Source organism: Nesoenas mayeri, assembly GCF_963082525.1.
Source record: "Nesoenas mayeri genome assembly, chromosome: 3".
NCBI lineage: Eukaryota > Metazoa > Chordata > Aves > Columbiformes > Columbidae > Nesoenas > Nesoenas mayeri.
Window position 1 is genome coordinate 73,457,162 of NC_137544.1, and position 26,593 is coordinate 73,483,754.

The window sequence follows — 26,593 nt, forward strand, 5'->3', positions numbered from 1 at the left end:
AAACTCCTCTGTCTTGCCTAATATCACTTGTAAGATTTATGGGCATTTCACAGGAAAGTATTCAGAACACTAGGGGCATCATTTATAGTTAAAAGACAGCAGCAACGATAGCAAATACTGAAAACAACAAATCTTGACGGTAACATTTAGTAAAGGACGTACTGTTCTAAGCAGTCAACAGTTCCATGGCTCCGGAGAGTCCAGTGGCTCTTAACATCCAGCCCAAAAACAGGACTGCATATCCCGATCTCAGGGTGAGCCTATCTCAGGCCCACTTCCCATTACTTTGTACAATGACTTATCGAACACAAAAGATCTTAGCTGCATCATCTCTGGGTAGTTTTGTTCAAAATAATTCTTTAGAAAAAAAATATATCCAGGCAGCTCCTGAGTTCTCAAATTCTTCTTTCTAGTATACTTTGAGCAAATTCCTCCTTTGTTTGCCTTGGCAGTCCTCTTCAATTCCCCACTCCCCGTGCAAGTCCTACTGTATTTGCTGCTGTTGTGCATTTCAATTTATTGATTTTTTTTCTGCACTTCAGATCTGAAAAAAACAGCTTTCAGCCTTGCAAGTAAGCTTTAGGATACTGAAGCCCTTTATGCGTGAATCACTTTTTTGTTGCAGTTTGAAATAGTGATTATAGTTGATATGAAAGAATGGAGCAGTTCCATGGAACAAGATTTGTGAACATCCGGGATGCTTCCTTACAAGCTCACATTCTCAAAAGAGACGCATGAGGAAAACTCAGCTATAGCTCAACCACTACTGTTTTTCTCACTGTCAGAAGAGTCAGGGGGGGAGTCTGACATAAATCCAGCATAAATTAAATTTGGCACCAAATTTGCAATTGTTAAGGAAGATCTGTTTGAAGATGTTACTGAAAATTGCTGAATATGGCAGAGCAACATACAAACTCAGTTAAAATGTCATGAATACATGCGTTTCATAGCTAGCACTACAAATGACTGTCTACATTTGCTTAAACAGAATTACTGTCCATATATTCTCATGCACCACGCTTTTCTCTCTGGCTTTCAGGATTGCTATTTTACATCTGTATTATATTGGTTCATTATTTTTTCAATGGTTGCATCAATGCATTTAATAAATAAATATTTTCTCTATGCATATCCCTGTCATTCCTGAAGTTTCAGGGGAAAAAAAATTGAAAAAAATATTTGAACAAGCTTGGAGCAAAGGCAATACTGTACAAAACATTGCACATCACTACATTATGATCTACAGAAAGGTTTCTATCCTGTAATTTAATGCAACAGTCAACACAGACATCACTTGGTGTAAACAACTGACATTCACATAAAATGTGAAATTCCCAACTTGTGGCACTAAACTGTGTTTTACTCTGCCAAGTAAGTTCAACTTTAAATTTTCCTACATGCTCAAACATTCATTTGCTGAACGTTTGCCACACCATAATAAATATTTAGGTCTTTTGTTGCGGGAGATTGGATAACAACAACACGAGAGTGGCAGTAGGTGGCCGAGACAACAGCTGTGAGCCTGTTAAGCCTTTTGCTTTCCAGTAATTTTTATACACTTGGCCAGTCCCAGCACACACAGCTCTGACGACCATCCGTCACGGAACGGGGGGAGGCGGGGGAGCTCCGCACGTCCCGGGGGTGGGAGGCCGGGGACCCGCCGGGGGACGCTGACAAAGGGTTCTGCCTCTGCGCTTCCCGCTCCCTCCTCCGCCTCGTAAGGTCGGATGTACCTGGGAAGCGGCTGAAATCACGCAGTCCACGCACACCCACCCTCTCTCCTCTCGTTTACCGGCGCAAACGCGGCCCCGGGCGCAGGGGAGCGGAGCAGTCCCTGCTCACGCCGCTGCCGCGCACATTCCTCCCGTTCTCTGGGGGTCTCCCCGGCACCGCCACGATGTCCCTCCGCCAGGGCCCGGCCGGGAGGGGCTCGCCTCCTCCGCTCGTTGTCTTGCCTTCTGCCGCCGCACAGGGTCGTTCGTCTCGCTGAATTTCCGGCACTACCCTCCTTTGAAGAGGCATCCTCCGGCTTCACGAGTTTAGGGTTTTGTTTAGAGCCGAGTTGTCGGTGACTGTATCACCAGCCACCCTAAACAAGCAAATATTTGCACTGCACCCGCTCTCCGTACTGTTAACCGCCCGCCAACCTTGGCTTGAGGACACCTAGACAACAATGCACACTCTAGGAGACACAGACAGCCCAACGCGAAGCTAAGGCACTAAGCCTACTGCATCACAAAAAATGGGTCATTTATTCAAATAAATAAAAATGAGCTTTTATATACAAATATACAAAATCACTACACACACCGTACAAAGTTGTCAGGAGTCTTAAAAAAAAAAGAAAACGGGGGGCGAGGGAGGGCGACCACAGCCGGTCCCTATCGCTCCCAGCACCCGGGCACTAGCGGGCGGAGGCCGCCGCTCCTTTGTCCCTCGCCCCAACGGCGGCGCTACTCCGGGCATCAGCTCCGGGCCGTGGGCCCCGCGCCCAGCCCTCACCGTCACCCGCCGAGTCTTCCCGGCGCGGACACCACCACAAAGGACATAACGGCTACGGATAACGGATAGCGCCGCCACCGCCTCCTCCCCGGACCCCACCGCCCGTTTCGGCGGCGGCAGCCGTGCCGCTCCCCGGAGCCCGCGGCGGGTCTCAGAGGGTGCCCAGGTGCGGCAGCGTCTCCAGCCTGTCGGGGCCGTCCCGCCCGGCAGCGCTCTCCACGCCGCGCAGCCACTCGGTGCACTTCCGCACCAGCCCCTCGTCCACTGCAGCCACCGCCGTCTCCTCCTCCTCGTACTCCTCGTCGTCGTAGCGGTGCCTGTCGTTGAGCAGCGAAATCTTCAGCAGGGCGCGCAAGTCGCCAGCGCCCGCCCGAGCACCGCGCCGCGCCGGGGTCGCTCTGCCGCCGGGGGATGGGGCGGGCTGCCCCCGTTGCCGCTCCAGGCTGCGGCGCTGCAGCAGCCGGACGGCCTCCGGCGGCAAGCTCAGCGAGAGGCGCAGCGCCGTCTCCCCGGCGGCCCCGCTGAGGCTTTCGCACGGGCGGCTTCCCGCCCCCGGCGCCTCCGGGCGCCCCCGCGGCTGCGAAGGGGCGGGCTGGGGCCGCGACCCCCGCTCTGCCGGCGGCCTCCGCGGCGGCTGCCGCTGCAGGGAGGAGCAGGGCCAGGAGCTGGAGAGGGGACCCGCCCGCTCCGGAGGTGTCCCCCGCGCCTTCCTCGTTGTTTTATCCTCCGCGGGCCGAGGCGCTGGCTTCTTGGGGACCGCCAGCGGCTTCTTGGGCTGCATCCGGGCGGCGACGGGAGAAGCAGCGGCGACGGGGGCCGGCAGGATGGGCGGCAGGGACGCGGTGCGGCCGGGAGCTCCGTCTGTCTCCTCGTTGCGGGCCCAGGCAGCCGTGGTGCGCGCTCCGGGCAGGGCGGCGCATCTCCCCGCAGGCGGACAGGGCCCCGCTGCGCGCCGGGGCTGCAGCCCCATGGCGAGACACGACCCGGCACCCCCACCCGCCGGCCGCAGCACAGACTGTGGGCTTCGCCTCCACCAACAGCCGCTGCTTTTCCCCCTCGATAACCCGCCCCCCTTCCCGCCCTTCGCCCGCCCCGGCAACACCCTTTCGCCGGCGCGGGGTGGGCGTGCGGGCGGGGACAGGGGCCTGCCCGGTGCTACTCGCCCTTCCCGGACAAGCCGCGCTGGTCGCGTACTCCGGCGCCTTTCCCCGCGTGCCTCCGGCCCGGCCGCCAGCAGAGCCGAAGGAAACGGGCGGCGGGGCCCGTGTCCCCACGGGCAGGAAGGCTCTGAATTCCCTCTGAATTCCTCCCCCAGTCCTCGGCCGCCTGAGTGTGAAAAGGCAGGCGTTTAATGTCACATTAAACTAGCACCCCCTTGCCGCCTTCAAACATCAATGATATTTTGAGCTCCTAGACTGGTTGAGTTACCATGAATAAGGGCAGGCTCCCAGGACAAAGAGCGTACTTTCAGCCAAGACCTAGCAGACTTCACCTACTGTGAAACTCCAAAATACACAAGCTGCTTAAGGACAAGAGGCTTGGTAATGAACAGCATAGTCCAGGGATCCTTCTTCCCAGCCTCAGTTCCTACTGTGATTGAGGGTAAGCACAGTGCTCAACACTTCGTTGTTGATTTTTTTTTAATTATTATTTTAATTTTTGGAGGCAAGGTTACTACCACACTCAAAATTTTGTCTAAAAAAGTCTTTGCATATAATTTCTATAGATTCTACTTCAAAGTACTGTTTTAATTATGGTACCAGAATTTTAGCAGAAGTGGGTATGATGTATGCAATCCAGAGTTTTAGAGATCTTCACATCTATGGTTTCACACTGTCATAAAAGCGTATCATACAATGAAGATGCATCAACTGTGAACTTTTGGAATATTAATAAACAGCAAAGACAGGATCTGAAGGAGCAAAAGATACCGACAAAAGAACACTGTGTGCACTCTGTATGCAGATGAAGTAAGGGAATCCTCTAATGTTCAGGAGAGAAAATAAGAAAGCACATGATGTATTATAACAGACCCAAGTGCATATAAAAGCATACCAGTAGATGGAACTTTCAGACTTAAGTGCTTCAACCCAGTTTTGTTCTGATGATCTAATACTAAGTTTTAACTGATGAGAGTTGTTATGTACCGCAGCACATAAACAAAGAAAATCAAAATGATTAATACTATTCTAATTGAAGATTACAGTGATGGTGATGATGTACCAGAACTGGTTGGTTGGGCAAAACCAGCTCTGGAGCAAACAACTGCCCAGTTCTGAACAACCAGCTAGGGGGATGGGATCTTTCCAGTGTCCATTATGGTCAGCAGCAGCAACTGGGGAAGGGGCAGAGACAGTCATTTCCAGGATGACACTCAGCACCATCGACACACATACTAGTTCATTTTTAGTGCAAACTGAAAACTACGAGGAACCAAAAATTCACTCCTGGGTCCCCCCACCCCCTGGGCTGTGGTGGGCAGATCAGGAGAGGTAGTCACTGCACCGTGCAGCACTACCAGCCCAGGAGCCTGCCGCAGTGAAGGATGCTCACTAGCAGTTTGTTACTAATCCGTTAAAAGGTGTGGCTTGGTTGGCAGTTTAGCTGCAAAATGGTACACTCATCCTTTATACAGCTTCCCCAAAGATGCTGCTTTTTGTGCAACATACGCTGCGATTTAACAGGAATATATTGCGGTTTGTCTCTTTAGCCTGAACCCTGAACACCAAAAGACTGGGGTTTTTCCCCTTCCTGATGCTGCACCTCACATATTTTCAAATCTATTCCTTCTATTTGTGGATTAGTGGGGAAAAAACATAAAATCGGAAACAACTGGGGTTTAGAATGCAAGTAATCAAGCACATTTATCCTGTGCTTAAAGAGAACTTCCTGTAACATGCTATCAGTCACCAAACATTAAGGATTTAACTTTGCTCCCAAATAACTGGATAGGTCTTAGCGTCAAAAAAATAGAATCTTATTGAAGCTCGGTAAAGTATTAGATTATTTCACGTCTATCTGTTAAGAGTTTAATTTAGAATGAACAGCTTGTCTAAATACAAACACAAAGAAGCTTTAAAGTGACTTCTGCAAATCTAAGAACCAAATTTTGATATAGTCATATACATATCCCTCTTTTTAATATATTTTCATATTTATTCAAGTGTAATGCTAAAATTTTCATCCCTCTATAACAGACTGCTAAATAAAAATAGTTTAGGCACCTTTAAAACTAGTTTATTTCACAAATCTCATTTATACATTAGCCATAAATTTGTTTAGTAAAAAGTATTTAAGTAAAAAATCATTTAAAATATAGCTTTTTAGTACAATCCAACAAGTTTTAAACAGACCTTTCACATATTCTCATTAAGCTTCTTCTGTAAGGCACGTATAGACATTTCAAAGGAGTAGTTAATTATAACTTACCAAATCTTTACAATGTTTATAAAACCCTGTCTTTGGAAATGCATACAATGAATCATATACAAACATAAACAGCATATTGCAAGTTTTAGACAGAACTGTAAATGAAATCTTTATGCATACTACCCAGATCTTAGTGGTCTGCCTCCACTGGGGAATAACCTGCGTCACTGGATGCAAAGTAGTTTCAAGACTACTCTGCTCAAAGTATTTAAATGTACTTTTTTTTTTGGTTAAAAAATCCTAAAAGTTCCAGGGTAAACACAAACAGTTCACCCAATTTATTTTAAAAACAGTTTCAAGTAAAAATTACTTAGTCCCCCAAATGCAAAAGGCAAGCAAAACACTAACTTGTTACTGGGTATTTCAGGAGTGAAAAAGTATAGTTTTCCAAGCAAAATTCACAGAGGAATAGAAGTTGGCTTTTAAAGCATACAGTGGTTCCTGGTTTAATTTACCCTAAACAGGCTGAGAAGCATTTAATCACAGCATCCCTTTAAAAAGAAAAAAAAAAAAAAGAGAGTCAGTTAAGATATTTGTTATTTTCTTCACATACATACCAACCATTACATATTTAAAAGCAGAAATATTACATAAAGACAAAAATCAATAGTTTATCAAATGCAGGACCTTAACAACGATTGTTGAGTACATCTACAGCAGCAGCAAAAGCAAAGGCTCGAGCCCACTCTGAAGCTCAACTCAGCTCTGCCTGTATTGCCAAAGTCTTCCTCACTGTTTACACTCAAACAGATGCTAAAATGTGGAGACAGTGTTAAAAATGGTTCTGCAGCACACTTGGTGGCTCAGCAAAGGTCACAGCTTTATTTCACTAAGGCCGGCCAGCAAGGGCAGGGCTGAGGATGCTCAGTCCAGGCAGTCAGCAGCACACAAGGTGCGTGGTGCCCAGACCAGCACGGTACAGGGAAAAAAAGCCCAGGCTGAAGGCTTTGAAGTGCCTGTGCTTACAGCACAGGATGAGGAGCTTGCTCAGCCTTAAGGTCTGAAAGATCTGAAGGGGTCTTTTTTTAACCTACAATAAAACAAACTGTTTACTGACTATTCTACTTACATCACTCACTTTAGTCTCCTTTATTTTTCATTTTCTCAAAAATGTAACAACTTGTTAAGGAGTGGAGTTTGTATTCTGTTGTTAGCCAATTGGAAAAATGAAGAAAAAGACTATCGTTACTCAAAGTCACTGGATGTATGCCTTTTTTTTTTTATGCCAGCAGGAGAGCCACAATTAATTAAAAAAAAACCCCAAACAAACAAAACTGCCAAACAAATGAAAAAACCCACAAACAAAAAAACAACCTCCAAAACAATAAAACAGAAAACACAAATGAGTAAATTGTTTTCAAGAGTAAACCATTAACAGAGTTAAATCAAGTAATGACATTTTTCTTGAAATAAAGATAAATGTGTACTTTAAACAAATTACATAGTACTGTTCCCTGGCACTTAACATGGTTTCCACTGTTTCCATAAGAAAGGCAGCCTATGTAAAAAAATTTATGATAGCATTCCACATAAGCAAATTACCAAATAATCCCTGAAGAAATCACTGTACTACTAAAAGCAGCCTGTGTAAAATTCAGTTCCTTGGCTCATAAAATCTCACAGACAAATAAAAACAAAGAAATTAAGTGATGCATGTAACCTAATGTTTTTCTGACCAGAACTTAAAGTACTGTTGGTAGGCAAGAAAAGACCAGTGTCCAGTAGCTCTGTTTTCTCTGCAGAGCAGAACATACAAAGTGACCCAACTGAAACTGTCACGTGGCCACAGGAACTATAAGAATTCAGAACACTACTTTTGACTGGTTAGCTTGAGATGTCAGAAACAGTCAGATGATAATTTGAAGCCTGAGTACAGTTAGAGTATTTAATCCATTGCAATTATCAACTACTATATTTAAAAAAAAACCCCATAATATGGCTTAATTCTCCCAAGATCAAATCTGAAGCTTAAAAAAAATCCACAGTACAGAGTTTTTGGCAAAGTTACAGAAACATTCCAGGAAGCTATGAGATGAAAGGGATAGACAATACTTCATGATGTTCTCTCCCCCCTCCCCTCTCTTCCACTACAGAGAATCCTCATTAAGTAATATCCAGACATAGAAGCACTTTATTTAAAAACTATACAAATAAATACAGGGCTGAAAGACCAAACTGCATTTTAAGTGAAACATTATAGAAAAAAAAAGATTCTTCAGTTTGTTTACTTGCATGGGGTTTCACTATGTATTTGGCCAGCTTTTGTTCCATTTTTGTACACAAAAGAGTGAAAAGGAAGACAGAAGCTTGCCAAAATGAAAATTAACATGAAGCATTGCCTAAAAGTGACAGAGGAATTCAGAAGTAGACTTAGCAGCTGAAACTATGCTTTTGTTTGTTTGCTTTTAACTAAATCCTCAGATCTATAAGTTATCTTTAATATAAGTACTGGAAAAGTCACTATTGCATCAATGCATTTTTAAATCACTGGAGAACTTCAACAAAAACTCAATTTATTTTCAGCTATTAAAATTAGAATGAGATTTAACAAACAGAATTACTATGCACTTTACATGTATTTAAAGCTTAATATTAAGCATTTCTTTGAATTCAGCTATATAATTTTCTAAAAATTAAAAGGGAGGTTATGTTTTTCAGAGAGTGAATTTAAGGACTTCTCCCCCTGACTAGCATAAAGATAACTGATTCTTGTTAAGATGGAAGTAATTATGCAGACTCACCTTGCAAAAGGAATATATGACAGACTATACCTGAAAAAGAGGAAAAAAGTCTATTTGACAGTGTTCATGTTTCTCCTAGAACCCAATTATTTCACTACACTCCAGCAGTAATAAAAGCAATCCGTTGTAACAAAACTTTAATAAGATTACCTATTCAATTGAATGCTTACCCGAGAGAAGACAACACTCTTGGATAATAACTAAACATACTGCTAAGGATTTCCTGGTTTACTTTATATTTACTGTTTTTTGTTGTTGTTGTTGTTAAATATAGTTTGTAACTTCTATTGCACATAAACAGATTTGCTATCAACAGATTCAAATTGAATGAAGACTTCTGGGAAAACTAACTGTTCTTCAAGATGAGAGAGACAACTTTTACCAGTTTATAAGACAATATGCATTACTATGCAAATATACATCTAATTGTATTATTTATGTAACCCTAAGTACAGATATATGCTGTACTATGAATAATACACAACAATTGTGACGCTCAAACAGCTGATAATTCTATTATCCTCTGAAACTTGCTTCTCACAAGCCTCCAGGCTGTTTTGTTCTCATGCCCAGCCTGATGCAGCTCTAAGACACTGAGCAGATGTGACGCTGTCTGCTGCGGACATGTGGAACGTATTTTGAGTCAGTGGTCTTCCCTCTACCTGGTATCAAGCATTTACCTGGACCCAGCACGATGCCCAACAGCCCCTGTCCTGAACAAATGCTTATTTGTCTTCAGATCCAAGTTCAGCATAGACACTGTGTATTCAAGGCAAGTTCAAACAAGAACTGTGGTCAACCTGGATCACCTAAGAGTTACTACCAAGTAATTCATCTGGGACAAGGAGACCGAGTATGTTCTGTTGTATCTCCATGGAGAAAGCTGTAACTTCTGCCAGACTTACAAGCAACTCACCCAACTGTGCTCACACATTCCCAAGCCCAGACCCTGAGCACATCTGGATGGTCAGCATTGTACCTGCTGCACTAAATTTACCCTCTCACATCCACCCACTCCTCCCCCAGTGCTGCTGAATATTCTTGGGGCAGCATGCATCCTATGAAAATGTTATTTAGTTTCTTCCACTTCAAAAATAAAAATTTAGTTAGAACTCAAAAAAAGAGACAGTAATCAAATGTAGAGCATATTAGTATACAGTTACTTTCATAACAGAGAAAATGCATGAGATTTTTTTTGCATATATATCCCTCTCATAATGCCTCAAATAAGTTCACACATTGCAGAATATAGTTAAAATGATCACTTTCGCAAGATGACTGCATACAGATTTCACTGAAGTTATACAACCTAAACAGATTGAGGCTAGCATTTGCACACACTTATGCTATCCAAAGCACTTATATATAGGTTTATAATATAATCACGCGGGTGTAGGGACACAGGGAAGAAGTTAAAATTAATTTTAAGAATCTTACCAGGTCATTGCCAAGAACTGCAATATGCAGAATAACACCGCCAAGCCTTTTTTGTTCCACTAAGTAAAAATAATACAAATAATGCAAGTGAGTTCATTTTCCACCAGCCTATAGTGTAAAATATTTCAACAGCCTATTCAGTCAAAAATTTAATTAAGACAAGGAAATTTAGGCATCGTCAGTTAATTTGCTACTCCTTTCCACTCTAACAGCTTTCCATTCACTTTGTCCATCACTCCATTAGCATCATGCTATGAAAACCTTTTCTAGCTTTGAAAATAGTTAACTGCACCACTGCTAACACCTTCCCTTTCATTCATGATACTGTACTGCTGCAAATATGAAAGTTCACTTCAACTACATATTACTTCTATGGAACATAACTACAGCTAGTTTTTTCAATCAAGATGTCTGGGGGTAGTTGTTCTCTCCCCCCCTTCACCTTAATCAGTTTAATATTCTTGTATCCATGGTTTCTAAAGATGACTACATATTCTCTGACATAAGTACATGTTACTAAGATGAAAGTATATTTTAAATTGCTTTTCTTAGTTCTCAGTCCAGAGGTCTGCTGGCTGAACCTGATGCTATAGATTTTGTATTCTCATCTACATGACATGCAGGTGCAATGCTGCATTCGCTTTGTAGCCAGCAGACTAACCCCTCCACCTAAGCTCAACTGCAGCTGAAAACACAAATATGACACAGACAAGCTCATCTTTTCTCTACAACTGAACTGTATGTTAAAGCCGTAATACAACTAATAAACTAACAAAATACAGAGGAACAAAGTATTCTCACTTACCCAGAATACAGCACACAGAGTCAATATTAGGCAAAGCTGGTGGGAGATGAAAGGAGAAAGAAAAAAAGAATTAATACTCAAATTCACAATAAAGAAAAAACAGTAACTGTTCTAATGTTTTCAATGGGTAACCAGCATTTTCAGAATTGAGTCATGAAATAAGTGGAGCCAAAGGCTGTCACACAAGTGACTATATGCTGAACTTTATGTAAAGTGGTATTTTCCAAAGCACAGCATGATGTGCTGCAGGGCCAGAAGGGCTGGGACAAGTCTTAGAAGAGGAGGCAGAAACTGACTTGAGGAACTAGCAGTTTAACCAAGTCTGTGTAGCCTTATGTCCTAGGTCTGTTAAGAGGTGGGCTTAGATGACAGAGCTTGCTTGAAAGTAACCAAGCAGTCTGGGAACTGCTATTCTATTATTTCAGTACATAGTATCATTTTGGATCTAGTACTCATAACATCAATATCTGACAAGGACGGTATGTGCATCACTATTAACAACCCGTTATTAAAAACACTCACTCATAATTACGGTATTTGGCAAACACAGGCTCTGCTGCTTCTGTCAGTGTTTCCTCATCTTCTGACAGTAATTAAGAGCCCACTGGGGAGCAGCAGCCTCATACACAGTGAAAAAGCTCACATGAAGGTTTATTCAAACTACTTACACACCTTTGATGGAACATTACAATTATATGGTTTACTATGCCAAATTAATCACACCATTTGTACAAGCAAAACCCTCACTGAACTTCTCCACTGAATCTTGTCTGGCTCCCTCCATTTGTCATTACACATACTAGAAAACAGAACAAAATTCTTATTTAAGTTTCACTGGAAAAATTTTGTTGGCGTTTCACTGAAGGAAACAAAAATAACAGACTCTCTTAAAATTTTCCAAATATATTTGTGACTCTATAGTTGCCTACAATTCTAGCTTTGTGTTAGAATGGGGAAGAAAACAGTCAAATTCATCAAAAGTTTTCTAAACTTCAGAAGTTTTCCAGCTCTTCTCCATATTACTGACATTTTCCCTCCTAGCAGCCCTAGCTCTCAGCCCATGTTCCTGTTCTCTGTTAGATGAAACCTTTTGTTCTGTCTTTTCCTAACCTGGTTGATAGTTTCTCTGCACAGGTAGGTATGTCCATGGTATTTTTTTCCACTCTCTGTTTTCCTTCCATTTCCCTGATGGGTCTTGTGTCCACAGCCTTCAAAGCAATTTATTTTCTTTGTCACCATGTCTGAGCACAGTGGATGATAGGATAACAGAGCCAATAGTTTTTCTGCTGGCTGTTTCAGTGTCTGGCTTAGGCTCTCAGCTTGACCAGAAAAAGCCCACCAGCTATAATGTGTTGGAGAAATCATTCTCAGCAAATACAGACTTTTAAAAACATGGATATATTCTTGGACGTTTTTACTGCAGACCTATGAAACGTAACTTCCCTAGGATCTATAACTTGGTATGATTTGTAAGAGATGGGAAAAAGTAATTTCTTTAACAAAGCCTGGAGTCCAAGAAAGGATCAAGTCACTTCTCTGAAAGATGTGGGCAAACATAAAGTTATAATCTCATCTGAGAAGTTCATTTTATTTTTTTTTTTTTAATGTGGGTGTGTGGGAGAAAGAATATACAACCCATATGACAACCACCCAAAAATAATTCATGAAGAGTTTCTTATCCACATCAGCTGTAATCAACTAGAAAGCTACATGACAGCAAGAAAAGGAAGTCAACATCTCAAAAATAAAAGTTGAAACAAATTAGGAAGAACAAGAGAGAAATTCAGTACAAAACAGAGAAGCAGCAAGGGCAGAATCTTGTGCTTATCCACCTAATATGGAGTTTTGGAACAGGAATTCTGAGTTTGGGGACAGGGCTGTTTTTTTCCATCCTTCTGGAAGAAGAAATGGTGGTCATGGAAGTAAGAGAGCCAAAATCCTCACAATGGAGGAGATTGATGCTGAACATGAGGCTTCCTGGATTTTGGGGACAGAAATCAATTTTCTTCATTGCTTTGGACGTGCTGAACCACTAAGCTAATACAAACAGAGCTGCAGCCAACAAACTGTCAAGCCAAACTTGGTGACCACTGACTTTTCATGGCAGCTGGAAAATATCTTTAGCCTTGTTCTTGAAGAAATTGTTTTAAGAATACAAGTTAAAAATAATCAACCTAGTATTAGGGTTTACTAAGAAATATCTAGGGAATAACATTTTACTCCAAATGTTTAATTTAAAAAAACATCAGCAACAAAAACACAGGCTCACAGAAAGGAGTTAGATAATCTTTGATACACAAAGCTAATCAGCTTGACTATCACTCCTCAGTAAAAAGAAATGGTGAACTGAGAAATAACCTCTCTTTAGTAAAGCCTCAGATTTAGCTTTGAGGTTAAACTTTTTAGCAAAAGGAAGTAAAGGTAGTATATTTACCAACATCACAACTGTAGCTATTAATCTTTTTGGCTCAAACATTGTTTTCAATTGCTTCACTGGCCCCATCAGGAAACATGTACTAATAGAAGGGAAAAACAAAACAAATGGTAAATCACTTTTAAATAAATATTTGCAAAAGACAATAGGTAATTAACCAGTTTTCCCAACAGTCAGATGAGTACAAAGGCTTTTAAAAAAGGAATTTCAGTGTTTAGCAACAAAAACCCACTAGAATGAAAGGTGAAATATTCAATTAATTTAGTCTTCGAAACAGCTTATGTATTGAGTCACCCTTGGTCATGAATTTCCTTCCAAACCATTACCATTTACAGCACAGTGTTGTCAAGTTGAAATCTAGTGAATTTCATGTTGAGGCTGTTCCAAGAAATGACTTGCCAAAAGAATGCAAAGAATACAAAGACCAAACTTCTGTAGAAAATTTCTGTTTAACAACAAACTTCTTACCCAGGCAGTGTGTCAGTAGCTACAATCAAAGTTACAGGGAAGCTCTAACTCTTTACCCAAACTCAGCGAGCAAACGAAGAAGGAAAATGTTCAGTAGTTTGTGTTAAATTCTCCTGCCCCCTTCTACTTTGTAGTTAACTTGACGAAAATGAAAACCGTCCGCAATGCTATGCTGTGCCTGTTCATGCAAAGAAATGTGATGTGAACCAAGAATTCACAATTGTAGGAGTGGATATCTGGCTTCAAATATTCTGAGATAAGTCTCTTCTTTCCCTGTCACTGAAACCATTCTGCTTTGTAGAAAACATTTATTGAGAGAGTGAGAATGTCTGTAACCTTGTGTTGGTCTGAATGCTTTACTACAGAGCAGGAAAAACCTAGATTAACTCATTTTCTAGTTAATATTTATTTCTATAAAATGAAACAATCAGTAGCAGGGAAGAGTTTGGCTCCCTCCTGAAATCAGTCACAGGCCTGGTGAAGCATGTATCTTCTAAGATAGAAGAAAAAGGGGAACCCACATCCCAAACAGTAAACTAAACCCATGATCTCCCAGATCCAGATGTTGCTACTTGGAACTTTGTATATATAGACCCCTTGTCTCCACATATTTTTTTCTCCTTTAAGTTGCATGCACAGACCTCAAAAGTCAATACTAAATGCAGAGAAAATGTTTTCTCAAATTAGTAGAAAAAAAAAAAAGTGTTAAATTCATTGTAATCCAAACTAACATTTTTCCCCCCGTATTTTTAAATCTTGGCTGCTGGGCCATAAAATTAGATTAAGACCAGAAAAAAAAACCAAACAAACCTGAAGAACTAGAATAAAAAATTAGTTAGCTAGTGGAAAGATATGGATGATGAAAATATGGTTGTAAAAATGAGGGAGGCCACATAAAATAGGCAAAAAAAATATAGAAAGCAAAATACATTGATGCTAGTCTGATTAGCATTGAAGGGCAGACATTCTCTAGAGATGTGAGAGAACCCATAGTAAGCAGAAAGGCCAGAAAAAAATCTAGAGTTCCTTCACTTAGACAGGATTTTTCTCATATACAATACATTCTGTAGAATCACAGAATGTGAGGGATTGGAAGAGACCTCAAAAGATCATCTAGTCCAATCCCCCTGCCAAAGCAGGAACACTTAGATGAGGTTACACAGGAATGTGTCCAGGCAGGTTTTGAATGTCTCCAGAGTAGGAGACTCCAAAACCCCCCTGGGCAGCCTGTTCCAGTGCTCTGTCACCCTCACTGAGAAGAAGTTTCTTCTCAAATTTAAGTGAACCTCTTGTGCTCCAGTTTGTACCCATTACCCTTGTCCTACCATTGGTTGTCACCGAGAAGAGCCTGGCTCCATCCTCATGACACTCACCCTTTATATATTTGTAAACATTAATGAGGTCACCCCTCAGTCTCCTCTTCTCCAGGCTAAAGAGACCCAGCTCCCTCAGCCTTTTCTCATAAAGGGAGATGCTCCACTCCATCATCTTTGTTGCTCTGCGCTGGACCCTCTCCAGCAGTTCCCTGTCCTTCTTGAACTGAGGGGCCCAGAACTGGACACAATATTCCAGATGTGGTCTCACCAGGGCAGAGTAGAGGGGAAGGAGAACCTCTCTCGACCTACTAACCACCCCCCTTCTAGTACACCCCAGGATGCCATTGGCCTTCCTGGCCACAAGGGCCCAGTGCTGGCTCATGGTCATTATGACAGAGAAGAATCAAATAAGTAATTGTTTTCATGTTTGTGGCTAGAAAATCATCGTAAAAACAGGCTAGACAGGACTATTTAATAAGAGTGGTTTCTGCATTTGTTTCAAATACAAACTTGCAAACAAAAATGAAAAAGTTTAAGTCTTCTTGACAATTTGGGACTTTTTCATCATTTCCTACTGTTCTTAGAACACAGTTGCCTGTTGCTTATATCTAAAAGGGCTACTGAAGGGGAAGGGGGCCTCTTTTTACTTCTAATTTTAGCTGGGAGTCCAAACTGAAGTTTTTCAGCATTCCCCTAAAAGAAATATCAGTCTGTAAAAGTTTTAGTCTTAGTTCACTGACAATTAGACTTGATTAGTACCAAGTTACTAAAATGCTAATTTAATTTGAAACAGTGAAAACACACCCAAAATACTAGGTAAAAAAAAAGGCAGCCAACCAAAAACAACAAGGAATAAAGAATAAAGTAAGGGAGATAATGGGAAATGCTCAGTCTTGCCTACCCTTCCAGTATTAACTCTTCATCTTGTTTTAGCACAAGATGAAATAGTTATACAAATGAGAGACTCAACTCCAGTATAACCATTTTTGCCCTCTAACAAATTTGTTGAGGAAATGCAGTACACCATCACATTTCTCAAATGTTAATATCACATTTCCTGAGTTTTAACAGATTAACAATGCTTTAACTCAAGATCTAAGTGACTTGACTAAAGTCATGGAGTCCATCACAGTCAACACCAGATTTCAAGGGTTCTGAGTCCCATGACCATGTTTCAACTATGCTAAGAGAAGGAGGACAAACAGAAACTGAAAATACTTTATCAACATTAAGTTGTTTCTTACATATCTTTTGAACAGCGAAATAAGAGTTTTAGATCCTAGGAGGTCCCCTCTGCAAATCTTTTAAAGCCAGCTGCTATGGAAAACACTGCAAAGAACCAAGCAGAGTTTAAAAATACACTGTGAATGATTTTTAGATTCTGCCTGGCCTTACAGTCAAAACAAAGATTTCCTGAACCTCTTCCCTTTCAAACAATTTTCCTAGAGACAGGATCAAATTGCTGTTAAAAGCAAAAAGCTCCTTCCAGTAACAAAGTATACACACAGTGAGCAGACTACCAGCTTGTCCCTGAAACTGAGGTACCCCTGCACTTGGCTGACTTAGCTATAAAAAGCACAAAATTCAGCAAGCAATTTGTTATTCATACTTCAGATAGCATCTGTGATGTGCCTACAAAACCATCACATAAGGCATTATAATGGGGCAATAAAAAGTGAATAACTGATATTCACTAATTATGACAATCTTAATAGCATAAATTCTTGTCCTACAGTTTTAGCATTTCAATATGAAAATTATGTTGCTTATACACAATATAAACAGATACCATCCTAGAATAATAGCAAATGCAGATGAAGAGGAGAGCAATTTTCTAATAACAATAATTAAGAAATCATACCTGGCTAATGCAGCAATATTTCCCAGGGTGTAGAACACTGCAAAAAGTTTGACCCCCTTTGGGAGCCATAGCAACGCTGTTCCCTATAAAAGAGAGGTTATTCGTATGTTTGTAGTTAGTTAATTCAATTTATTTAGATTTTATAGTTTATAAATATATTTTCAAACTATGAAGAGTGTCATTCTAACATATACCAGCACAGTATATTGTTCTCAGATTTGCAGTAGTCAATATTCAGCACACTTCTATTGCCACCTACTGGCAAAATAATGTATTGATATAGTATATTTTACAATGTTTTTACAACTAGACAATGTTTGTTTATAACACTTATTTGTACTGTTTATATTCTATTTATGACACTTTCAGTTTTGTTATAATGCCTCACTATACATCATACACCTCGGCATAAAAGGAAAAAATGTCATAAAGCCAAACTAGTATCCAGCACCTGTTTTCTCCTCCAGTCAACCATCTGGACTTGCAGCCTAGATATGCACTGAGGCCCAATAGAAATATTATAGAACTCTTACTTCCAGACATCTCTTATTTCCACTAAACACAAAAAAAAGCCAAAGCCTGTGACAGGAAGAAAACAGAGCCAAAATGAGAAGAAAAACATGGGGTTTTTTTTAGTTTGATTTTTCCTTTTAAGAAGGAGGGAAAAAAAAAAAAAAAGCTGTGATGTGGTCACAGTGCCCTAAAAGAAAAAAAAAAAAAAAAAAAAGGGCAAAACCCCAAATATATTCTACCCAATTGCAATTTTGCCATTTCAGTGGGAATCTGTGGCGTCAGTTTGCACAGACCACAGTACAAGCAACCATGGAAAGCTTCAAAGCTGCAAGAGTGTAATTGCATACTACACAGAAAGCCAATGGACACTTTGCAAAGACTAGATTAAAGGAAAAACATCTGCAATATTGTCCAACCAAGAACATAATAAATATACCAGGCTGCAGACATATGAGATCTAAAAGTCAGGTACACACCCGTAAGGGAGAACTTGAGTGGTTCTACGAGTGTCTCTCTAACGCTGCAGCAAAAGCTCCCTAACCTGAAGCAGAAGGCAGAGTTGCCAGCTCTCACGTTTCTGTGGCAAAGCTTGGCTATGGAGCTGCCTCCAAACTCTCCAAAATATGAGGTCCACAAACACACCAGCAGAGTTTTGACTCCTATCTATCAAGATAAGTCAAGGAAACCAAGACCCTAAAGCTGCTTTTTCCTGTCATTACATGCGCCTCCTTGGTTTAAAAACTTTTCATGGTGAATGAAAGATCAGCAGCAGTCACTTAAATAATAGCAAAACCAGAAACTAATGCACACAGGACAAGTTTCTCCATCCTGCTACCAGAATGCATTAAGAGTCAAGACAATCTGCCTGACAGCCTCCACAAAAACTGCAAACATCATCCACACACATTAGCCAATTGCTGCTGACTAGCTTACATCAAAAGTGTGTGAAGAACCAACATCCTACTGCATAATGAAAAAAAAAACAAAACCAAAACCAAACAAACACAAAAAGAAAACCGAACAAAAAAAACCCACCCAACAAAACAAAACAACAAAACCCACGAGCAGTCTGGCTGCTTCTGCAACATTGTTTCACCTGCTTCTGGGTCTTTCCATGCATATAAAGAACTGCTTTGCACCGCCAGTTACATGTGTCAGATTTTGGTAGACCCACTCTATTAACAGATTTCAGGTTTTAACTGCAGGCTTGAGTCTCCTGCCAACACCCCAAGTTCAAGAATGAACAAATGATTTGCTGGCCATAAGATCAATAGGAGTGCAAGAGGTTTTTCAAGTGTCAACACGCTCCCAGAGTCATCACCTACCGATTTGTGAGAGACAGGTTCCACTTGCGGTTTCTTAGCCTTTAAAAACCTTTCAAGCTTTCCCCCCTTTTTTTTTTTTCTGTTTTACGGGAGAGACTAAAAAACCAGATGGGTACACACTGAAAAACAGCAAAAGCTCTTTCCTAGTATACCACTCACAAATCTAAATTAAAAACATAGCATTTTTTCAGTGTTCGAGCCTTTTAGTATGAAATTTTATTACACTACAATAAAAATGCTCTCTGCTGTGAATGGAAGAAAGATGGTCAACATTATAATTTACAGGATAAAAGCCACTACATGCTAATTTTAAGTGTAATGGCCAGTTAAATTTATGGATACAAAATTTAGGAGACAGGATAAACCAAACACAGCATTACATATGAAGCATGAACATGAATCAGGTTCTACTGTAGAACATTAATAAAATACAGGGGGGAAAAAAATTACTTACAAGAATAGAACACACAATGCCAGCAACAAAACATATGGCAAACCATCTGACTCGAGTACCAAAGCTGAGTGTTGAGGCATCGAGGACCTTAATAAGAGAAAAAAAAAAGCGCATATTACAAACCCAGCTCTGAACAATCCAACGGACACTTTTTTCTCAAACAAAATTTTTTAGCCAGAAACAACTATTTTACTTTGCTTAATAGTTGCTTGCATACTAATTATTTCAGTTTAAGAAAAACATATTTCCAAAACAAACAAACAAGAGACAAAAGCTACGAAGGTATATCCTGGCACTCAAGTAATACTGCTCTACTTTCATAAACTTCCTTTTCACCATGCAATTACAATTGAAAATTCTCACAGTTGTACCAAAGCAGAAGAATGAATGGACCTTCCAGCAATTTGCAGAAGAACGTTTATCTATTTGTGCAGCACTGTATGTTCCCAGAGATATTACAACCTTTTTCTTTTACTAGACAGAATCCATTATACATATGAATACAAGTATCCACTGCAAATCTTATGATTCCACTTCAATTACTGTTCCTTACAGGGTAAAGATGTAGGAGATTAACACAGCTTGTCTCACCAGACACCTAACTTGCCAAAAGGGATCATTTTACTTCCTGCTTCTCCAGTGTGACTCCAGAACCTGTGAGATCCACTAATGAGCTCAGCTGGCTTATACAACTCACTAAGTGGGTAGAGAACAAGTGTTCTTCCTATTCTGATGACTTAGTTCTGTGTTAGACTAACAAGCCAAACCAGCTCAGCAAGAAGTCAGCAAAGCAGTGGGGCTGATACAAGGAACAAGGCAGGGCCACAGCACTGGCAGAAGAACAGCCCCTTTCGGCAGAAGTGACTTGCTAGATATGCTCAGCTCATCTCCACCCATGCGGTAAACACAACATATTTCAGCTTCCTGCAGGTCACTAAAATTAAAGATACTTTCTATTCTAAACTGGCCTATTGGGTAAGCTGAAGCAACACTTAAGATGACTATAAAAAGCTAACTTTCCTATTTGTTCAGGTGACACAAGAAAACTTGCCCTCTTGTTATCGCTTCTACAGATATTTTCAATCAAGTATAATTAACCAAATATACAAGTTAGGGCTTCCCCAACCTATGAGTTTGATGTTTCTCCTACTCTTTTGAGAAATCTCTCTTTCAGGCAGTGGTAAGTGAATGAAATGTGGTTACTACTGAAAATTTTGCATCTGTACAAATGAAGAATCCATACCTAGTTTAATAAAAAATGGCCACACACAAGTACATATTTATGTGCTGTGATGAATCAGTGTCTGAACACATGTCAACAAAAGTAGCTTGGACTATTTTCTACTTAGACAAAAAATACTAACCTTATTTAATCAAATTAAATGCTTTAAATATTTACTTAAGAAGGGGGATCAGAATACCAAAACTAATCTTTTACACCTGCATACTGTCTGAGCAGACATGGAGCTGGGATACAATGATATTCTGAGTTTTCTTTCCCCTTCTCTGTGTTCAGCAGTAAAGATGGAACTTCCCAAAGGTCAGAAGATGTAGCTTACCTTATTGGGTCCAACTCTTTATCCTTATGCACGCATTAAAAAAATAGACAAAAAACAGTAACTGAAAGATGGTTTAGTATTTGAAATCATATTTGCTAGTCATATTCCTGAATACCTATACACATAAGAAGTGCAGGTAGAGCTGGTAGGACATAACTGAAGATACTCATTTGAATCATGCTTTTAGTTACACCTATTCATGCAAGTAATCACATGTTCACAAAAAAGTAAAAATCCTTTACACCCCTGCTCAGACGTGAAGTGTGGATGGGCCAATCCAATACTACACCCAACACATGCATTTCAGATTGCCTAGAAAACAGGGAAAGCATGAAGGCAAATAATTTCTTCAGGTGTATAAGGCACACTGCTGCCACTTAATGCTATTCTACTTCTAGTCTTAATATCTGATGGTATTCTTGAAACAACTACCGAGAAATCTCATTTTTTATATAAAATTGAAAATAGTTTTATCTTCACTTAATCTCTAACAGTTATTAGGTGGAAAAAAAATAACAACACCATAAATAAGTCAGCCACACAAAGGCTCAGAACAAAAAAGGCCACAAAATTTAAAATATTATTTTAAAACTAGTTTAATACATTTTATGGATTTAGTTCTTAAAATCTTAGATTGAAAATACATTCACATGAACTACAGGAAGATAAGCTATGGCATGAGGGCTGCCAGAGCACCATAACAAAGCCTTCACTGTAATAATAAAACTAAATAAATTAAATGGCATTAAAACAAAGGCTGATCCTCCAACCATTCAATTTATGTTATCAAGCTGAACCTACTTAATGCAATGTTTGAAATAATGAAACTGGTGATCTGATAATGCATTGTCTTAGTGCCTGATACCCAAGCCTTTTTAAGTTTCATGGAAAAAATGGAACAGGTCACCTTTCTGAGACATCTGTTTCACTCCTGTAGTGAAGCACCTTGTAGCAGCAGTTGAGTAACAGGTACATAGTTCAACTACTTAACCCAGAGAACTTCAGCTTGTGTTAAAATGTCTGTAAAAGTTGAGGACCTGACACAGCACCTGCCTATTCTGCTCTATATGCTGCAAAAGCAGTCATTTCTATAAGAGCAGCTGTGAGACACCCTGAAGTAGCAGCTTAGCTTCTTACACCTACACCCAGAGACTATGAACCAGAACCCTAAGAAAAAAAAATAGTAAAGTCTAAGCTGCCTATGCAACAAAACCAGGAAAACACCATAAGGGTGATTAGGAATTTTTTTATTGTCTGACATAAGCCATACAGCTAATCCTAGATTTCAGATAAAAAGAGCTGGCATTGCATTCTACCATATTTGCATTAGCAGAAGCTTTCACTTAGAAGACTGAAAAAACAGCCATGGAACTTCTACATATGGGGAAAGATTCATATGGAGAACTGTGCAGTGGCAGCAGCAAAGGAGTTCCGGTAAAACATACCCTTCTCGCTACACTGCTTATCAGCTTGTTTCTATGCAATAAGAAGAAATAAGAAAGAGAAATCAACAGAGACCCTCAGTTTTCTATAGCTAAGCTTTAATATCAAACTCCTGGGTAAGAAGCAAAGATTTTTATTCACAGGGTATTTCAAGAAAATATTACACCAAAGAAACAACCAAGACATCCAGAAATCAAGTGGAAACTGGAACCCGGAAGGCAGATTTCCTGAAACACATGGAATGGTCTTGCAATACACAAGTTGCAAATAACAGACAACAGTGTCTTTACTGAACAGATCAGTATGGACATCTAATAAATCACATGAATGACAATCTGCATGACTGCCTTTGTTCAAAAATATTTACTGTGGTTTTGAACATCCACCTAGGCTCTCTCCATAGATTAATTATCTTATAAAGGTTTGCCATGTGGACAAGGAAAGAAAACAGAATCACCTTCTTTTACAGCTTTTAAGAAAGTAAATTTAAGAATATGCAAGTAATGGAGAAAACTGAATTTCAAAGAAATGTTGAGTACGCTTTCAGAATTTAGTTCCTAAGCAATATTTCAAAAAACATTTATAGAGACACATCTTCCCTAAGAGGTTTCTATCAACACTTCAGACTACAATATAAGAAATCTAAATATCTGGTCTATTCCTCCTTGCTAAAATATTGTTGAATGCTTTAAGCAGTTGTCAATCAACAACTATCATGAAACTACAGTCAGAAAACAAGCCAATCTGTCAAATGGACTGATTTTATATTAGTTTTGGTGTTGATAAAACTAAAGAGCATAATGCTGCCCTGACAACATCATTACACTGGTATATTTGCAATTCATTACTGTCTCTTTTTTAATAAATTCCTTTAGCTAATTTTTATATTTAGAATTATTTTTTAAGATTTAGAATAATTGATCTAATTGCAGCAAGAAGTGATGCTCATCTGAAGAGTTTAGTGCAGAAAGACTTCATTGACTCATAACACAATTGTCTCACTATATACCACTACTTTACTTAATAGGAATTGCTGTTGACTTCGTGGTAAAGGTTCTGCAAAAATCAAGGAGCAGAATACAGAGACATCTATGAACACAAACCATATGGCGGCTATTACACAACTATCAGCTAATCCAAAGAGAGGGTCATTGTTTTTAACCAAACACATGACCCAGTTCCAAAAGGTCACCCAAAACAGTTGAAGATTTTACACACAAAATGCATAACTGAGGCTGTGCAAGCAGCTCAGATCCAAGCTGCTCCATGTTCCAGCTTCCTCCACCATGCTCCAGCATCCTGCAGCACACAGGATCAAGATATTCCATGATATGGGGCACTCTCACCTGCAGTCAGATCAGTTAAAAGAGAGCTGATGCTATAAATGATTCTTTATAAGCACGCACAGCTTTGCTTTAGCCTAAAAGTCTCAGGAATGTATAGTGTTCAAATCCAGTAAAGAAACATAACTGACAATGAGGAAGATGATGGAAAGGAAACAGAAAAATTGAACTGTACCTGAGCAGGGGGGAAAAAAAAAAAAGAACATCAGCACAATAAACTCAAAACGATCTCTATTTAGAGAAAGTCTTTCAGAGGTTTTACAAATACAGGAGTATAAGGAAATATAGAAGTGATATAGAAAGAAAACCTACTGTTTAATTGATGATCAAGTCAGGAGGAACTGAGTACACATAAGAAGGGCGAAGAGTACACACAAGACAAGGAGACCCTGTTATCTCGAAGCAGCTAGTGGAAAATAAAACCAAAGGACCCTAAAGCACCAACACAACAAAGTGTTTCTCTACACACTGAAAATTCGCCAAAACTCTTACTCCCGGGCCGGGCCTGCTTCCCACAAACCTCGTCTTTCGGTACATGTAGCAAACTTTCGTCTCCCCGTTGCCTCCCCGTCTCTCCCCGTCACTGACGCGGCCGGGCGTGCGGGCACACACCGTGTGCAGGCCAGGGCGTGCGGGAACGCGGCGGCACCTGAGGCCGCGGACACCGGAGCGACCCTGGGGCAGGGAGGCTTCAGCGGCCCCATCACGGCGACTCTCAGCCCCCGCTGTCGCCGCGTGGGAGGGGGCGCCAGCCCTGGAGCCGCAGCTCGGTGGCCGTTAGCGGCGGTCATCAGGCGTAGGGTGCGGGCAGGGGGAAGAACAAGAACGGGTCCCCGCGGGGAGGTACCTGCGCCGTCAGTCCCTGCTCCTCGTCGTCCTGCCCGCTCAGCACCCGCCGCAGCTTCTCCATGCTCGGGCCGGGCCAGAGGGGAAGGGACGGGACTGACCCTCACTCCCCTGCCCGGCCGCTGGCGCAACCGGAAGTTACGTGCTCACGCAGGCTTCGCCCCCTGGCGGTAGGCAGCGCGGCGGTGGGAGGGCGGTCCCGCGCCTGCGCGCTTGGGCAGCGGGCGGTGCGGGTGTCGTGGCGGCGGTCGCAGCGCCGGGGGCGCTCCGGGCCGCTTCCCCGGGAACCCCTGTAGAGTGTCGCCGTGTCACGCAGGTGAGGGAGAGGTGGGTGCCTGTGCAGGCCTCTGTGGAGAGGAAGAAGGGCTTTTTCAGTGTTCCCTGGCTCCATCTCTTGCTGGGGGACTGGCTTGTATCGATAGGGGCAGAAACTGATTTGCGTGAGGTGGGCAGTATGACTTGGCGATTAAATGAAGCCTTTTGTGTAGGTACTGAATGGCAGCACCGTGATCACATACGGCCCTGCTAGAACCGCAGCCTGGGGTGCACTGGCGCTGCAGAGGGCAGGGCCCGGGGCTCTGGCAGGGGCTGCCTCCCCCCGGGTGCCTGTAGCGGCGGGGCCGTCACTGCATCAGCCCTGGTTGTGCCATGGGAGCCGTGCCCGTGGGCCGAGTGTGTGGTCGTGCAGCTACCAGATGGTAGGTGTGCTGCAAACACCGTGTAAGCAGCCTCGCTGCTCCTTGCATTAGGGGTGCTGTTGCACCCTGCACATCTGCGAGCAAGCCAGATGGTTTTCCAGCTATGAATTGGCAGGGCAGAGAGAAATGGGATTAGCCGTTAAGACTTTCTTCAATGAGTAAATGTAACACATGTATTAACACAGAGATCTGCAGTATGGCTCTGTGCTGACTGTTGACCTCTGCCCCTGGGTGAAAGGGTATGGTGGAGGCCATCGTGCTGCCCCCATGGCTGCTTTGCCTGCTAGGTCCCAGCAGCACTCTAACCTCCATCCCTTCTATTCAAGCACAGTCACTCCCCATAACTCTGTTCTGGTCTGTTCAGACACTGCCCACCATGTGCTCTTCAGTCTGTTCCTTTGTCTTGGCATGTAGCTCCGCCGTGTGACCAGCCCTCAGACAAGCACCACAGCTTTGGCTGAGTGGTTTACAGGAGGAGCAAGGCTGGTGGCTGGGGGAAAAGGAGGCAGTGGGCATGCCCTGCCTGCTGCTTGGCTGCAAAGTGACAGCAGGCAGCAGTGTGGGGTGCAGCAGCAGAGGAAAATGAGTGATAAGGGCTGCGCAACCTGCTGCTGTGTGAGTAACACTTGATAAGAGCCAGGGCAGCAGAGTCCCCAGTGAAGCCTTTCAGGACAGAAACCTTCTCCCTCCCTTCCCTCTGTGAGAGCTCCCACCTGTTGCACTTCCCACATACATCTCTTAGGAAGAGTTTCCCATGTGCCTTGTACAGTCTGTAGAGCAAGAGTGTCACTTTCAGGGGGCAGTTCTCATCTAAGGCAGTTATTTTAGTGAAGGAAAGATTGCCTTCTGCTCTCCAGTGACTGTAGAGGAAGCATGGAAGACTAGGTCAGACCAGACACTTAAGTTTCAGTCTGATGAATTAGGGTGATGAACCACAGCATTATCTATTTTACATGTAAGGCTTTACATGTTTACTTTTATAAAAACCTATGTATAGTAAGCATGATAGGACTGCTACTTTAAGCAATGGAAAGGTATGGTGTGGTCTGCTTAGAAAATTGATTCTTTAGCTCACTAGTTTGCATGTATCTGCATCTAAATATGAAGCTAGCTAGAAAATCTGCTAAGTAATGTTGTCTTCCTGAAAAACACATTAATTCAGCCAACTTGCTGAATTTATGCAGTTGGTGGCATAGTTTAAACATACACAGAACTGTGTCTGTACCCTTCAGTCTCATACCTCTATCAGCTGGAAACCTGTAAACCCTTATTCTGTAAAAATACCATTTCCCCAAAAATAAGACAGGGTCTTACATTAATTTTTGCTCCAAAACTTACTATTTTTTTACATGTATAATAATTATCATGTTTATATATAAGCATGGGTTAAATGCTTTAAATAATATTAAATACTTTCAA

The 26,593-nt window shown here is 41.5% G+C and overlaps 2 protein-coding genes across 3 annotated transcripts; both read right to left on the reverse strand.

Moving 5' to 3' along the window:
* Positions 1 to 2,285: 2,285 nt before the first annotated feature.
* PRR18 (proline rich 18) lies at positions 2,286 to 3,472 on the reverse strand (the record flags this gene model as incomplete). The annotated part of the gene is made up of 1 exon (XM_080342481.1): positions 2,286 to 3,472. One exon carries the CDS (start codon positions 3,470 to 3,472, stop codon positions 2,654 to 2,656), a length of 819 nt encoding a protein of 272 aa, XP_080198607.1. The 3' UTR covers positions 2,286 to 2,653.
* Positions 3,473 to 3,967: 495 nt separating this feature from the next.
* On the reverse strand, positions 3,968 to 24,642 carry SFT2D1 (SFT2 domain containing 1). 2 transcript variants are annotated; one of them, XM_080341585.1, is made up of 8 exons: positions 24,478 to 24,630; positions 19,286 to 19,372; positions 16,994 to 17,076; positions 13,349 to 13,430; positions 10,915 to 10,950; positions 10,110 to 10,168; positions 8,673 to 8,702; positions 3,971 to 6,422 (listed from the first exon to the last, which is right to left on the reverse strand). In XM_080341585.1, exons 1-8 carry the CDS (start codon positions 24,538 to 24,540, stop codon positions 6,383 to 6,385), a joined length of 480 nt encoding a protein of 159 aa, XP_080197711.1. In that variant the 5' UTR covers positions 24,541 to 24,630; the 3' UTR covers positions 3,971 to 6,382. The 2 variants fall into 2 exon arrangements, with proteins under 2 accessions (XP_080197712.1, XP_080197711.1); XM_080341586.1 differs by lacking the exon at positions 19,286 to 19,372 and having other exon boundaries at positions 3,968 to 6,422; positions 24,478 to 24,642.
* Positions 24,643 to 26,593: the final 1,951 nt, after the last annotated feature.